At 46.3% G+C, this 13,959-nt stretch overlaps 2 protein-coding genes across 2 annotated transcripts; both read left to right on the plus strand.

Annotated features, from left to right (window-relative positions):
- The first annotated feature begins 3,659 nt into the window (after positions 1-3,659).
- Positions 3,660-7,855, plus strand: gar1 (GAR1 homolog, ribonucleoprotein). Its single transcript, XM_077021019.1, has 7 exons — positions 3,660-3,800; positions 4,292-4,460; positions 4,719-4,873; positions 5,051-5,110; positions 5,253-5,361; positions 5,576-5,809; positions 7,327-7,855. Exons 2-7 carry the CDS (start codon positions 4,304-4,306, stop codon positions 7,335-7,337), a joined length of 726 nt encoding a protein of 241 aa, XP_076877134.1. The 5' UTR covers positions 3,660-3,800; positions 4,292-4,303; the 3' UTR covers positions 7,338-7,855.
- Positions 7,856-8,876: 1,021 nt separating this feature from the next.
- adh5 (alcohol dehydrogenase 5) lies at positions 8,877-12,360 on the plus strand. Its single transcript, XM_077021020.1, has 9 exons — positions 8,877-9,024; positions 9,319-9,420; positions 9,695-9,836; positions 10,144-10,231; positions 10,304-10,523; positions 10,800-11,060; positions 11,456-11,591; positions 11,711-11,849; positions 12,204-12,360. The coding sequence occupies exons 1-9, from the start codon at positions 9,007-9,009 to the stop codon at positions 12,226-12,228; spliced, it is 1,131 nt and encodes a 376-aa protein (XP_076877135.1). The 5' UTR covers positions 8,877-9,006; the 3' UTR covers positions 12,229-12,360.
- The last annotated feature ends 1,599 nt before the right edge of the window (positions 12,361-13,959 follow it).

The raw sequence follows: 13,959 nt of genomic DNA on the forward strand, positions 1-13,959 counted from the left end.
CCAGGCCAAAACGGGAGACTTGACAGGTATGGATTTGGGATTAAAAGAAGCAGCTTCTTTTTCTTCCTCAAAACAGAAAATCAGGCCAGCACTATTGACTACAGTTGAATTAAAAACAAGGGTAAAATCAAACTATTAAAAATAAGTTTAAAGAATTTATTTCCAGATGTATGTCCAGAAGTGGTTTTTTTCTTTAAAAAATAAGTGGTTTTAGATCTGTTTTTACTTTTAGATCTGTTTTTAGTTTTTGATCTGCTTTTAGTTAAGAAACTCAATGTTATTTTCCGTATTACATTCAATCTTATCTACTTTAGTCTATTATTTTATAATTTGTCACTTTATTTAATTATTTTATTGTTTGTTTTCTTTTTATCTTTAATTTTAATATTTTATTTTATCTTCTTATCTTTGCTCCCTCTTTAGATCTGCTTTTAGTTAAACTTTGTCTCTCTCCTAAGCAGAAACTTATTGCAGAGGTTGTGACTTCTCTCCTGGTACGTGTATACACAGGCGACACCAGACACAGTTCATAGGGAACTGTCAGGATCAGGGGATCTAACTCGACAAGAGTCGAGAGGTTTGGCGGTCGAACTCCACGGGGAGGTATACAGGTGGCACCATTGGTGGTTACCAGGCAGGGTAACTGAGTGATTGGGAGTTTCACCCTCGGCTGGGAGTCGAGCACCAGGTGGCCGTGCATAACTGTGGGCCGACGAGCACACAGTTCACATAAAACCAGTGAGAGTGAAGGTCACGCTCTGTGTGAGTGTTTGTTGTTCTAGAGAGCGTGGGTAAGCTAAATCTGTTGTAATTATCTTAATAGTTTTCCCGATTATTATTATCTTATTTACTTTACTTTTTTATTATATTGTTTACTTTTTTACATTTTATGTTATTTTAATATTTTATCTTTATTTTATCTAACATTTTCTTTTTGTCTTATCTCCTTTTTATGTTTCTTTTATTTATACTGTAAAGCACTTTGAGTTGCATGTATGTATGAAAGGTGCTATACAAATAAAGATTATTATTATTATTATTATTATTATTATTATTATTATTATTATTATTAAGTGATGGACGTGAGGCTGGGAGAGTCTCTAGACCCTTAGACTGCTCCATCTTCATGGCAATGTGGACAGGGAGATATAATGAATATGTCATTAGTATGGACGAGGCTTTTCCAGTTCCTCACTACTTGTATTAATAAGTGACACAGCTGCTGTATGTTTTCGTGGTCCGGCCCAGATATTCTGGGACAAGTTGTTTTTTTTTCTGCACACCGTCAGCCCACATCAGCTGGCCCAGTCCGCGGCCCGGTCCAACTCGTTCATGTGTTTACAGGATCAGTCCGCGGCCGTGCTGAGCAGGTTAGTCTGTGTGGCGTGTCTGTTCAAACTTTGACTACGCCACCCCTTAGATTAGGAGGAAGGGGGTCTCCCCTCTAGGCCACTCAACTAAATGAGTGTATAAGCCAGCCAATAAAACACCTAAACCAAGGGAGATGTTTAAATCACAACATACATTTTATTTTAATAAATTATCACAGCCAAGATATCTAAAAAAAAACCCAATAATTTCACTCTGTGTGGAATTCAGCTGATAACATATGTAGGTATTTACCGTCAGTGCAGACTACAGGTACAAAACACAGTGTGGCCAAGGAAATGTCTCAACCCACGGAGTCCTCACACCATACCAAATTAAACAAACACCGCACACCATTCAACCAACCACAAATCAACCAAATATTGCCCACAGCAACCCCACACAAGATGACACTCCAAAAAGAGAAAAGAAAGACAAGCTAGAACACCCGGGTGGTCCACTCCTTGGCCACAAAACAACGAAAATAGCAAAAACACAAAAAACAACCTCGTAGTCAGCAACCTCTAGTATATTATTACAATGTTAACCGGTCATTCAAGCATCTAGATCCCAATACAGAGAACAATTAAACAAACAATCGGTGGCTCAGCACTACACTAACTGTATGCCTTCTCACTTATAAAACAAATAAAATAGTCTTAATTTAAAAGGGAGAAAACAGTGGCCCGCAAGCACCAAGCAACGCGATCCCGCCCCAGAGAGCACGCCGCTGCCGATGCTAACACAGCAACGTGCTGCAAGCGAAATGCTCCCGCAGTTGATTCGTTGACCCGTCGGTAGCCAATCCAGCCAGCAAACCAGCACGGACCAACTCTTTCCACGGCGATGATGCCACGGTGACCCAGCACTCTTCTGCCTGAGCCCTAGTGGATCTAATCCCACCTGATTGGACTCACTCTTATTACTCCCCTGGCGTCACGGTGCACTCTCAACAGTGGGCGTGGCCTGTAATTAATACTCAACTCCTATAGCCACCACAATTGTCACCGCTGACCCCAGATACAGCAATAACAATATTATGGTCTTTCAGCCATACCACATCTGACTGGAGCGGGGGAGGTAACAACACCGTTAAACAGCAGTGTGACTACGGGCCGCAGTGCACGGCTCCTCCACGGGCCGAGTTAAACCACCGGCGGCCCACTAACCCGTCGGCCCACCGGGGAAATCCCCGCTAGTAATGTATGCCAGTCCGCCCCTGGCTCCCTCCACAGATTCTCAATTGGATTCAAGTCAGGACTCTGTCTGGGCCACTGCAAAACATTAATGTTTTTGTCTGCTAACCATCTTCACCACTTTGGCTGTGTGTTTTGGCTCGTTGTCGTGCTGACATGTCCACTGGTTCCCAAGGCCAAGTTTCTCTGCAGACTGCCTGATGTTGTTGTTGCGAATCTTGATGTATTACTCTTTTTTCATGGTGCCATTTACTGCGATCAAGTTCCCTGGTCCATTGGCCGAAAAACACCCCCAAAACATTAGGTTCCCACCACCATGTTTGACAGTGGGGATGGTGTTCTTAGATCCACCAGGATGGCCTTGGTGGAGATCCTTGGATGTTTCGTCATCTCTCACTATTCTTCTGGCCAGCACAGGTGTCACTTTTGGCTTCCGACCACATCTTCTGAGATTTTCCACAGTGCGGAACTTCTTGTATTTTTTAATAATACTTTGCACTGTAGCCGCTGGAACCTGAAAACATTTTGATGTGGCTTTATAGCCCTTTTCCTGACTTGTGAGCGGCCACAATGCACAGCCGCAGGTCCTTAGTGACCTCCTTTGTCTTAGCTATGACTGTCCACAAACTAACTGCAGAGAGCTGCTGTTTTTCTCCTGTTGAGTTGATTAAAACAGCTGTTCCCAATGAATCAGGGTAATTAGGACGCTTTAAAACAGCTTGGACTATTTGGAATGGTATAGAACTTTGGATTTCCCCCATACACTGTGACAGTTTTCAAAGGGTATGAATAATTTTGGACATGCCACTTTTTGTTCAAATGTGATTAAAAGCTGAGAAATATTTTTTCCCACAATGATGCCTCTTGTACATCATCGTATTATCTCCTGGAAGGTGCCTTTGTCATTTCCAGTTAAAAATATAATTTCTGGTTAAATAAAAGTAAATTTAAGTCAAAATTTGCCAGGGGTATGAATACTTAGAGCTGCCTCTCCTGTGTGTGCGTGTGCGTGTGCGTGTGCGTGTGCGTGTGCGTGTGTGTGTGTGTGTCTCCCCAGGTAAACCTGGTCAGGTTATCTTAGTTATGGGAGGTTTTCGTTCCTCTCTACATAGACACACTGGCGCCCCTAGCGACCGACATGAGGGTTTTACGACAGCAGTGGAACTTCTTTACGGCATCTGCCGACACGTGTGTAGAGTGAACGGCGTGCAAACGGAGCGCGGATTAATTTAAGAGGTAAAGTTCATTTAGCCTTTTATGTTTCTCATTTAGGGTTTGCGTGTCTAATACACTCACATATGAATATCCGCCTTTGGGGGAGTACTTATTATTTTAAGTTGCAGTCAGTGTAGAAGTTAAGTAAACGTGGGCTAATGTAGCTACAGGAGCATACGCTGCTAATCTGGTTGTGTTAGATGTGCCGAGGTCCATTTATAACCTGGTTCTGTTCTGCTGTGTTGCCGTCGTTTATATGACAGCAGGATCTGTGTACTCGCTCCATTTGTGTGATCGCAGCTGTGTGTGTGTGTGTGTGTGTGTGTGTGTGTGTGTGAGTGAGAGAGAGAGAAACGCTTTGCTGGTCGGGCCAGCTAACCGAACTAATGCTGTGTTAGGGTCAAACCCAACAAACCTGTCCTTCTGAACCAGGAAACTAAACGAATTTGCTTTCTCTCTCTCTCTCTCTCTCTCTCTCTCTCTCTCTCTCTCTCTCTCTCTCTCTCTCTCAGGGTTGTGTAAGTATGTCTTTCCGTGGAAGAGGAGGTCGTGGCGGCGGGTTTAACCGGGGAGGGCGTGGAGGTGGTGGGTACCGAGGTGGTGGATACGGAGGTGGTGGGTACGGAGGCCGAGGAGGCTTCAACAGATATCAGGACTTTGGCCCTCCGGAGTACGTCGTTGGTATGTTTGACAACACGGTGTGTGTGCGTGCGTGCGTGCGTGCGTGCGTGTGTGTGTGTGTGTGTGTGTGTATATGTGGTGGGCTGAGCTGCAGTGTGTGAGTGTGTGTGTGCTGCGTGAGTGTGTGTGTGTGTGTGTATAGATGTGGTGGGCTGAGCTGCAGTGTGTGAGTGTGTGTGTGTGTAGTGTGTGAGTGTGTGTGTATAGATGTGGTGGGCTGAGCTGCAATGTGAGTGTGTGTGCTGTGTTTCTCCCTAGCGCTCGGCGAGTTTGTGCACCCCTGTGAAGACGACATTGTGTGTAAGTGTGTGACGTCGGAGAACATGGTGCCGTATTTCAACGCCCCTGTGTACCTGGAGAACAAGGAACAGATTGGGAAGGTGGACGAGATCTTTGGGCAGCTGCGAGACTTTGTATCCTTTATTTACCTGCGTGTTGTCTGAGGACAGAGTTGGGGACCACAGTAACCTGCCCTGTGGCCACACAGCGTCTTGTATAATGCTGTGTGTTGTATCTGTGTGCTGCTGTTTGCCTGACTGAACCCCGACCCTGATCCTGAGTCCGAGCTCTGTCCTTGACTGTGGCTTCAGTACTTTTCAGTCAAACTCTCTGAAAACATGAAAGCATCATCGTTCAAGAAGCTCCAGAAGGTAGGTGTGTGTGTGTGTGTGTGTGTGTGTGTGTGTGTGTGTGTGTGAGAGAGATTTTGATGCACCAATTATAACTTTTGGAGAACAGTGGTATTGCCTTTCAGTGCTGAATTAGTTTCACATCATCATCTTCATTTCTTAGTTTTATATCGACCCGGCGAAGCTGTTGCCCCTGCAGAAGTTCTTGCCCCGGCCACCAGGAGAGAAGGGGCCTGCCAGGGGGGGTAGAGGCAGGGGGGGTGGACGAGGAGGTAAGAACCCAGCTGTGGTCAGGGTCTGTGTGTGCATCTGAGGGTCTGTGTGAAGGTCTATAGGTCAGGGTGGGGGTGTGTGTGTTTGGGTCAGGGTGGGTGTGTGTGTGTTTGGGTCATGGTTTGCGTGTGTATGTTGGGGTGTTTGTGGTGTTTTGCTATTGAAAGGTCTGAGTTCAGTTCATAACTGTGTGTATAACTTTTGTCCTTGCAGGTGGGTTCCGTGGAGGCAGAGGAGGTGGTGGCTTTGGAGGGCGTGGCGGGGGCAACTTTGGGGGAGGAAGAGGAGGAGGCGGCTTTGGGGGAGGAAGAGGAGGAGGCGGCTTTGGGGGAGGAAGAGGAGGAGGCGGCTTTGGGGGAGGAAGAGGAGGAGGCGGCTTTGGGGGAGGAAGAGGAGGAGGCGGCTTCGGGGGAGGAAGAGAAGGGGGTGGTGGCCGTGGGTTCAGAGGTGAGTGTTTGATATATTTACAGTTCCACGAGACATGGAGTTTGTACAAGTTTGTAGACTTAATCTCCTAGTCTCATTCTTAAATTAGTGAGAAACATTCCAGTCTGAAGTATGTTTAACACTTCTGTGATGACTGTAGTGTAACATTTAGTCAAACTATTAGCATTGCTTCGTTTTTGCAAAATTGTTCTTTTAGGTGTAATTGAAACCTAAAGATTAGTGAGGAGGTCTGGTTCCTCAGTGAGGAGGTCTGGTTTACTCTGGGGTTCCTCAGTGAGGGGGCAGTCATGGTCTTGTGGTAGGGAACTGGTCTTGTGACCGGAGGGTCATGGGTTTGATTCCCAGACCTGCGGCCATGACTGAGGTGCCCTTGAGCAAGGCACCTAACCCCAACTGCTCCCCGGGCGCCGGGCTAGGGCTGCCCACCGCTCTGGGCATGTGTGCACCACAGCAGTGTTAATTTTGACAGCAATTTTTGATTTAGTTTTAGTCTTAGTCTTTTGACTAAAATGTCATTTAGTATTAGTCATAATTTAGTCATTGGATTTGTTTTTAGTCTTAATCTAGTTTGTCAACTAATTTTCATTAGAATTTAGTCGACTAATTATCAAAAGAATTTAGTTGACAAATATAAATGGTGTAATAGTCATTATATACACTTGCACAAAATGAAACATTTATTAACCAGTTACAGAAAATTATTGTTTGTATGTGCCATATATACAAAAACAAATTGACCTAAACTTAGTTATTGAGCATAACAATACCAAAACATTGATTACCAGTAGGCCCGCTCTACCTAAAAAAACATATGGAGTTTATGAACAATACATATTACATTCTATATAAAACTGGGTGTCGTAAAAACAGCAATGCCGTAGACCGCAGATGTCGTTTGATTTGTCGTATTTTTCCCGACATCATCGTTCCACATGGTTTACACACCATCTTCTTTTTCTCAAAGTCAAAGGAGAAATGTGTCCATATATCGCCTCTTATCTTTCTCCCTGCTGACATTGTTGCGTTAACATTGAGTTGAATTTCATGAGTGATCACAGTTCACAGGCTGGTATGGTCTTCCCAGGTTCTGTGCGATGTGAATACGTTAGTTCTGATTGGACGGTTACCCGGTTTGTCCCGCCTCTCCGTGTATGCTAAAGTAGTTACGGTTGGATCTCTTAACTTATCCCTACCTTTCTCAAAACTAAATCAGGTCTGATTGAATGTCGTCGCTGGCCAATATTTTCGTCTTGTTTTTATTCTTTGACTAAAATGTCCATTAATTTCGTCATCGTTTTTATCCCTTCGTATAGTTTTTATTTAGTTAGTTATCTTCTCGTTTTCGTCATGAAAAAAGGTTTGTTGACAAACCTTGCGGAGGACAAATTTCGATAGAGGTGTAAATTCACAATTGACAAATATGGCACATTTATTTTTAAGTGAGGAGGTCTGGTTTACTCCATGGTTCCTCAGTGAGGAGGTTCTAATGGTCGTCTGACTTTGTCTCTCCTCCACAGGTGGACGGTGATGGCAGACGCGTGTCTTACTTGGACGTCAGAAGCGGCTTCATGAGGAAGACACAGAGCAACCGTTTGAGGCTGTTGGGTGCTGTGTCCACTGGGGGGCGCTGTGTCCACTGAGGCTCGTGTAGTTCACTGCAGAACCTGATTTTAATAGTTTTTTGTATATCTGCGTGTGAGTGTGTGTGCGCGTGTGTGGAGGTTGATTATTTGATCCGTAAATGTGCAGTGAATCCTGAATCCTGCTTCAGCGTGTTTGTATGCTAAAGGACACGAGGTTCTTCGTGTTTGACTTTGTCTTTACTGAAGGTTATATCGGATGAAATATGACCAGCAACACACCTCTTTTATATATAATGCAAAAGCATCCTTGTTCGGCACACTGAGCCGATTACAGATCACATCGATAGATTCCAGTCACATTGAGAGAATACAGATTACAGCTCTGGCCATTTGTACAGAATAAAGCTGCAGTGTTTGTACAAGTGAAATGTTGTTTGTGGTATTAAAAAAACTTAACTGGTAAGTGTTTCTAAGTCTTTTTTCCCCATAATCTGATTGGTCTTCACGGGCAGTGCTGCTGGTGTCTCATATTTTGTTGTTGATAATTTGCTGATAAGTCTGTTAATTCAACACGACGTTTCAGTCTTACAGTTTTCCATTGAATATGTTTATCAAGATCAACTGATCCACCCAGATCTTCAAAACCATGCCAGTGAATACTGGGAACTAGTACTGGAAAGGTTATAAACCAATGAGGATATTTTACAGTTGTCACAACCACAGTGAGTCATCCTCACACAAAGGGTCTATGGCATGTTCAGTCTTTGTTCAGTCTGCTCATTGATGCTTTCTGACGGTACAGGAACACACGACGGGCTCCGTCTGTGAAAGTGAAATTGGCTCTTTGCCTCCATCTAGTGGCCCAGTAATAAACCACAGTGAGCTGTTCCGGTGTTACGGTCAATTCAGTCCCCCTGTTCCTCCCAAACTGCGCATGTGCGAAATCATCACGTAAACGTAATTATTTGGGCTTTGGTTTTTTATTCTAGTTGAATTTAACTGCGTGCTTGTGACTAACTGTTGTAAAGTTCACTCAGAGGATTAAATGTACAAAATTAGTTGGATATTTAGTTGTTTACGCTACTTTTCGGCCTCTGTTTTAGTTAACTTGCTTGCTAGCTAGATTTAATGCGTCGGATTTAATGTTTTTATTTCATTATTTTTTTACTATTATTAAGTTGCCTTTAAATTTCGTGCATGCGCGGTTTAGGGGTAACAGGGGGGACTGAATTGACCGTAACACCGCATTGGAAAAAATATTAAAATTATGATCTTATAAATTCAAAAAGAAGTCTTTATATAAACATATTTAAGGAAAGTAGCCGAGATCATTACGCGTTTATTACGCTGAGTAAGAAAAACGTGAGTTTGTTTGTTTGGGGTATTTTTTGTTTGTTTTTTGAGAGAGTGAAGGCGAAATGTGCATGTGTGTAACTGGGTCGATGTGATTGATCTTAATTGGTGTTTCTGCCTAATCAATAACTCAGATCCCACCTGCCCTAGCGAGGGGCGGGGCGAGGGGCGGGGCGAGGCTCTGATTGGACGGTTAACCGTGTGTTCCCTTTCACGCGCCGCCTCCTCCTCTTCTTCCTCTTCCTCCGTGATCGGTGTAACATGGACACGGCGGGTAAAGTAAGTTTGGTGTCTTAATAAACTCCGTCACATTAAACACGGTGTTGTTGTTGTTTCTCTGCTGCGTTCCTGCAGGTTTTCCGTTAGCGGGGGTCGCGCGCGCACACGTTTCAAGTCCTGTCTGTCTGCACGAGGCGCGTGAACCCGCCCGGGCCGCGCGCGCCGAACCGCAGCTGAGCGGTGTGTGTGTGTGTGTGTGTGTGTGTGTGTGTGTGTGTGTGTGTGTGTGTGTGTGTGTGTGTGTGTGTGTGTGTGTGTGTGTGTGTGTGTGTGTGTGACCTCCGCCGTTCACAGGTGATCCGGTGCAGAGCCGCGGTGGCCTGGGCGCCCGGGACGCGTCTGGTGGTGGAGCAGGTGGAGGTGGCGCCGCCCAACGCCCGTGAAGTGCGAGTTAAGGTGAAGTTCACACCCTCTTCTGGGTGTGTGTGCACTAGTGTGTGTGTGTGTGTGTGCACTAGTGCCTCCGGGGTGCAAAGTGCAGGATCTGTGCTTCACATTTAACTGTTTAACTAGTGCAGCTGAGATGTGGCTCATTTTAGACACTGTACCAGAACGCTCAGTGTTGCGCTGAGAATATTACGCTGCTGTCCACCCAGTTTGGACTTTGTGTGAGGGCGATGGAGTCCAGCTGTTATATGATTGACACACGTGTGCACGTGACCCGTTTTAGATCCACGCCACAGGGGTGTGCCACACGGACGCCTACACCCTGAGCGGGAGTGACCCCGAGGGGCTGTTTCCTGTCATCATGGGGCACGAGGGTGCTGGCACGGTCGAGAGCGTCGGAGACGGTGTCACCAAGTTTAAGCCAGGTGCCTAACCCTGACCCCTGACCCTAACCTGCCTGCTGAAAATAGACCATACTGGGACAGTTTATGGCACACATCTTAAGTTTTCTTGCACATGAACTTGTTTCTCAAGGAAATAGTCCCAGCACACTCTAGTATGTTTGTACAGAGACAAGTGAGGTTCTTAAATTTTACTCGTGAAATCTGCCATACAGTCCAAATCGAGATCGGTTTGCAGTTGATGTTGGTCATCAGATGATACTGCAGGAAGTGAAGTTCTCTTCACACGTGTTCAGTTCTGGCAGTTTTGACCTTTCTGCTTTCTTTTAAGGGGACACGGTCATTCCTCTGTATGTTCCACAGTGCGGAGAGTGCAAGTTCTGTAAAAATCCCAAAACCAACCTGTGTCAGAAGATCAGGTAATGGGACACTGCCTTGTTTATACGCTACATCTCCAGACTGTTTCACAGCTTGTGTTGTGTCCCCACCAGGGTCACCCAGGGCCAGGGGCTGATGCCTGATAAGACCTCCCGCTTCACCTGTAAGGGCAAACCCGTCTTCCACTTCATGGGCACCAGCACGTTCTCCGAGTACACGGTGGTGGCGGAGATTTCGCTGGCTAAGGTGGACGAGAACGCCCCCCTGGACAAAGTGTGTCTTCTGGGCTGCGGCATCTCCACTGGATATGGAGCTGCTCTCAACACGGCCAAGGTTCGCCGAGTTACCGTATGATCCACCACGAACATATTGGCACAACCATTTTACACGTGCAACAAACGTAGCAGCTGTAGATGAACTAGCAGCCGTTCGTTAGCCAGGCTGAGTGATGTCGTTGTCACAGAACGTCTGAAAACACAGAACATTTATGCTGTGTTGTGCTTTTCAAGTGCATGTTGTGTTGAGACATTAAACCTGGTGGTGTGTAGCGTCTCTGCGCTCTGTAACGGGTCTAGCGTGTAGTGCGAGGTTAACGCCAGTGTGGTGCAGGTGGAGGCCGGCTCCATCTGTGCCGTGTTCGGTCTGGGCGCCGTGGGTCTGGCTGCCATCATGGGCTGCCAAGCGGCCGGAGCCGCCCGGATCATCGGCATCGACATCAACCCGGAGAAGTTCCACATGGCCAAGACGTTCGGAGCCACGGACGTGGTGAACCCCAAGGAGCACAGCAGACCCATCCAGGAGGTGCTGGTGGAGATGACCGACGGAGGAGTGGACTACTCCTTTGAGTGCATCGGAAATGTGGACATTATGGTAAGACGTGGGGTCTGTGCCCGGAGGACAGATGCTTTAATAGAGGACAAAAATATCTCAAATATGTACAAGTACAACAATTGATTTATTGTGAAGGTATGATTATATTCTACTAACAATAATGGTAATATTACCAATAAAACATTATTGATACCGCATGTATCATTATTGATACCGCATGTATCTTTGGCTGTTAGTACAGGGTGTTGATTTTAACCCTTCAGCCTGTAAACCTGTACTGGTGGTTTGATCTGTAGACATGTCTGTGGGAGTTGTGATGTTTTGCAAGGCTGTGAGATGTAGAAGTGTGTGTGTGTGTGTGTGTGTGTGTGTGTGTGTGTGTGTGTGTGTGTGTGTGTGTGTGTGTGCGTGTGTGTGTGTGTGCTGGTTCTCAGCGAGCTGCCCTGGAGGCGTGTCACAAGGGCTGGGGTACGAGTGTGATCATCGGCGTGGCTGGTGCAGGCCAGGAGATCTGCACACGCCCCTTCCAGCTGGTGACGGGACGCACATGGAAGGGAACGGCGTTCGGAGGTGTGTGTGTGTGTGTGTGTGTGTGTGTGTGTGTGTGTGTGTGGGTCCTGATGTCCTGTGTGAGTGGCATACACCTGACCTCAGATCAGTGAGGGGTGTCTGATGCTTCACCCTGGCAGGCTGGAAGAGTGTGGACAGTGTCCCTAAACTGGTGGACGACTACATGAACAAGAAACTGAAGGTGGATGAGTTTGTAACGCACACGATGCCTTTTGAGAAGATCAACGAAGCATTCAACCTGATGCATGATGGGAAAAGGTGTGTGTGTCTGTGTCTGTGTGTGTCCCCCTCTGTGTGTGTGTGTCTGTGCTGGTTGTCGTGAGTGTGTGTGTGTGTGTGTGTCTGTGTCTGTGCTGGTTGTCGGGTGTGTGTGTGTTTGTGTCTGTGTCTGTGCTGGTTGTCGTGAGTGTGTGTGTGTCTGTGTCTGTGCTGGTTGTCGGGTGTGTGTGTGTGTGTGTGTGTGTGTGTGTGTGTGTGTGTGTGTGCGCGCGCGCGTGCGCTGGTTGTCGGGTGTGTGTGTGTGTGTGTGTGTGTGTGCGCGCGTGTGCGCTGGTTGTATGTGTGAACTGGAGAGTGAGTTGTGGTTGTTCATTCTGGTTTTGGTTTCTCCAGCATCCGGGCGGTTCTGACCTTCTAGAGACTCTACAGGCCACAACTCCAACCGTCCTGGAGAAATTTTTCCACTTCTGGGCACCTGTTGGCCAAAACTGATTGTGTATGTGATTACATAAGAAGCGGTAATAAACAGATTAAAGAGCATTTAATTATACTGTCTCTCTTAAATGTTTTGGTGTTGGTTTCTGATTCTCTATTCAACTGGGATTAGTTTCCCATGGGGTGGTGGGGCTACGTTACATGAAATGTTTGATAATTACATTAATATGATTTGAGCATTATGGGCACAGTATTCATTACTGGAGGAATGATCGCATGCAGGAAGAATTAGAGAGTAGAAATAAATATATAGATGGTGGTAGATGGTAGTTCTTAGCATCCTAACAAAGTGTGCGATGCATCACAGGTAAACATCACACGTGAACATGAAGGCCCAGGACTCCACCAGCTCCCACCATGGTGCTGGTGGGGATGTTCTGCTCAGGAAGAACTCCGCAGCTTGTCCTGGGCTGTAGACCTTAATCAACAGAACTGACTGGATAGTTTTAGCTTGAAAAGCCAGACCTACTGCCAGACCTACTGGTATTTCTCTGTCTTGCAGAGCCGGAGTGGCTAATCGGGAGATTCGGGAGGGTTCCTGATTGGGCCGGCTCATGTCAATCTCTAGTTTGGACCGATTGGGAGGGAAAAATAATTTTGGGCCGGATTTGGGCATGAAACTCCTGGGCTGAAACGGGGCCCACTCCGGCCCACTCGGGCACCCCCCCCCCCGGCCCACTCCAGTCCACTCTGGTCCTGCTGTCATGGCTCCACAAAATTGGACAGAATTGAAAAAAAACTGATTATAAACTTGGTGATTCAAACTAACCGTAGACTGAAGAAGTTTGCCTGCACGTTACTACGGTAACGGTCCTGGACTGATGGGTACTTTCACCTGTGGCTCTCCTAACTGGCCTGTATCTTTGTACTTTCATGTTCTTTTGGAAGATCAAGCTGACCAGGCTTCCCTAAGGTTACTCAGAAATCTCTTCTGACCCTCGTGTGTCCTGACCTTTGATTCTTCTGCTTCGATGTAGCTGGTCCATTCATGTTGAGGGACACCAGCTGTCTCTGTAATACAGGAATGTCACATACTGAAAAATAAAATACTGTCTCCCAAAAGAGATTACTGGGAGTAATGGGGGATTACTGGGAGCTGTGGGACACCAGCATCGTCGCTCATGTAGTCATGGAGACTGGAGGTACTAGGAACGTTTTCATACATGGATTCATGGTTCTGCAGAGCTGCTAAATGCAGCAAGACTGATAGAGATGATGGAGCTGGCGGAAAAGCCACTATAATCGGCTCCAGAGAGACTGACTGACTGACATCTGCTGACAGACTCAGGGAGACACGTCTCCTGACTGTTAGACACCTGCGGACAGAGAAACACTCCTCTTGACTGGCTGACTCACTGAATCACTGACAGAGACACTGACACATCTGACTACCTGACAGGCTGCCGACAGACACAGAAACCTGACTCCTGACTACATTTCTATTATAGGCCCACTAAACTACAACTGTGTGAATGCAGCATTTAAACAAGACGCCAACAGTGTTACACAATCCACCAGTTTTATTTTCAGAGATGGTCAGACGTGTGGTGTGTTTAATAATCTCAACTCTTATTTTATAAAGTGGTTAATCAGACGTGTGATGTGTTGAATCATCTCAGCGCTGCAGTCCCGTCTCAGGTCCAGACCGTCCCGG

The sequence above is a fragment of the Brachyhypopomus gauderio genome, chromosome 11 (assembly GCF_052324685.1).
Source record: "Brachyhypopomus gauderio isolate BG-103 chromosome 11, BGAUD_0.2, whole genome shotgun sequence".
Taxonomy (NCBI): Eukaryota; Metazoa; Chordata; class Actinopteri; order Gymnotiformes; family Hypopomidae; genus Brachyhypopomus; species Brachyhypopomus gauderio.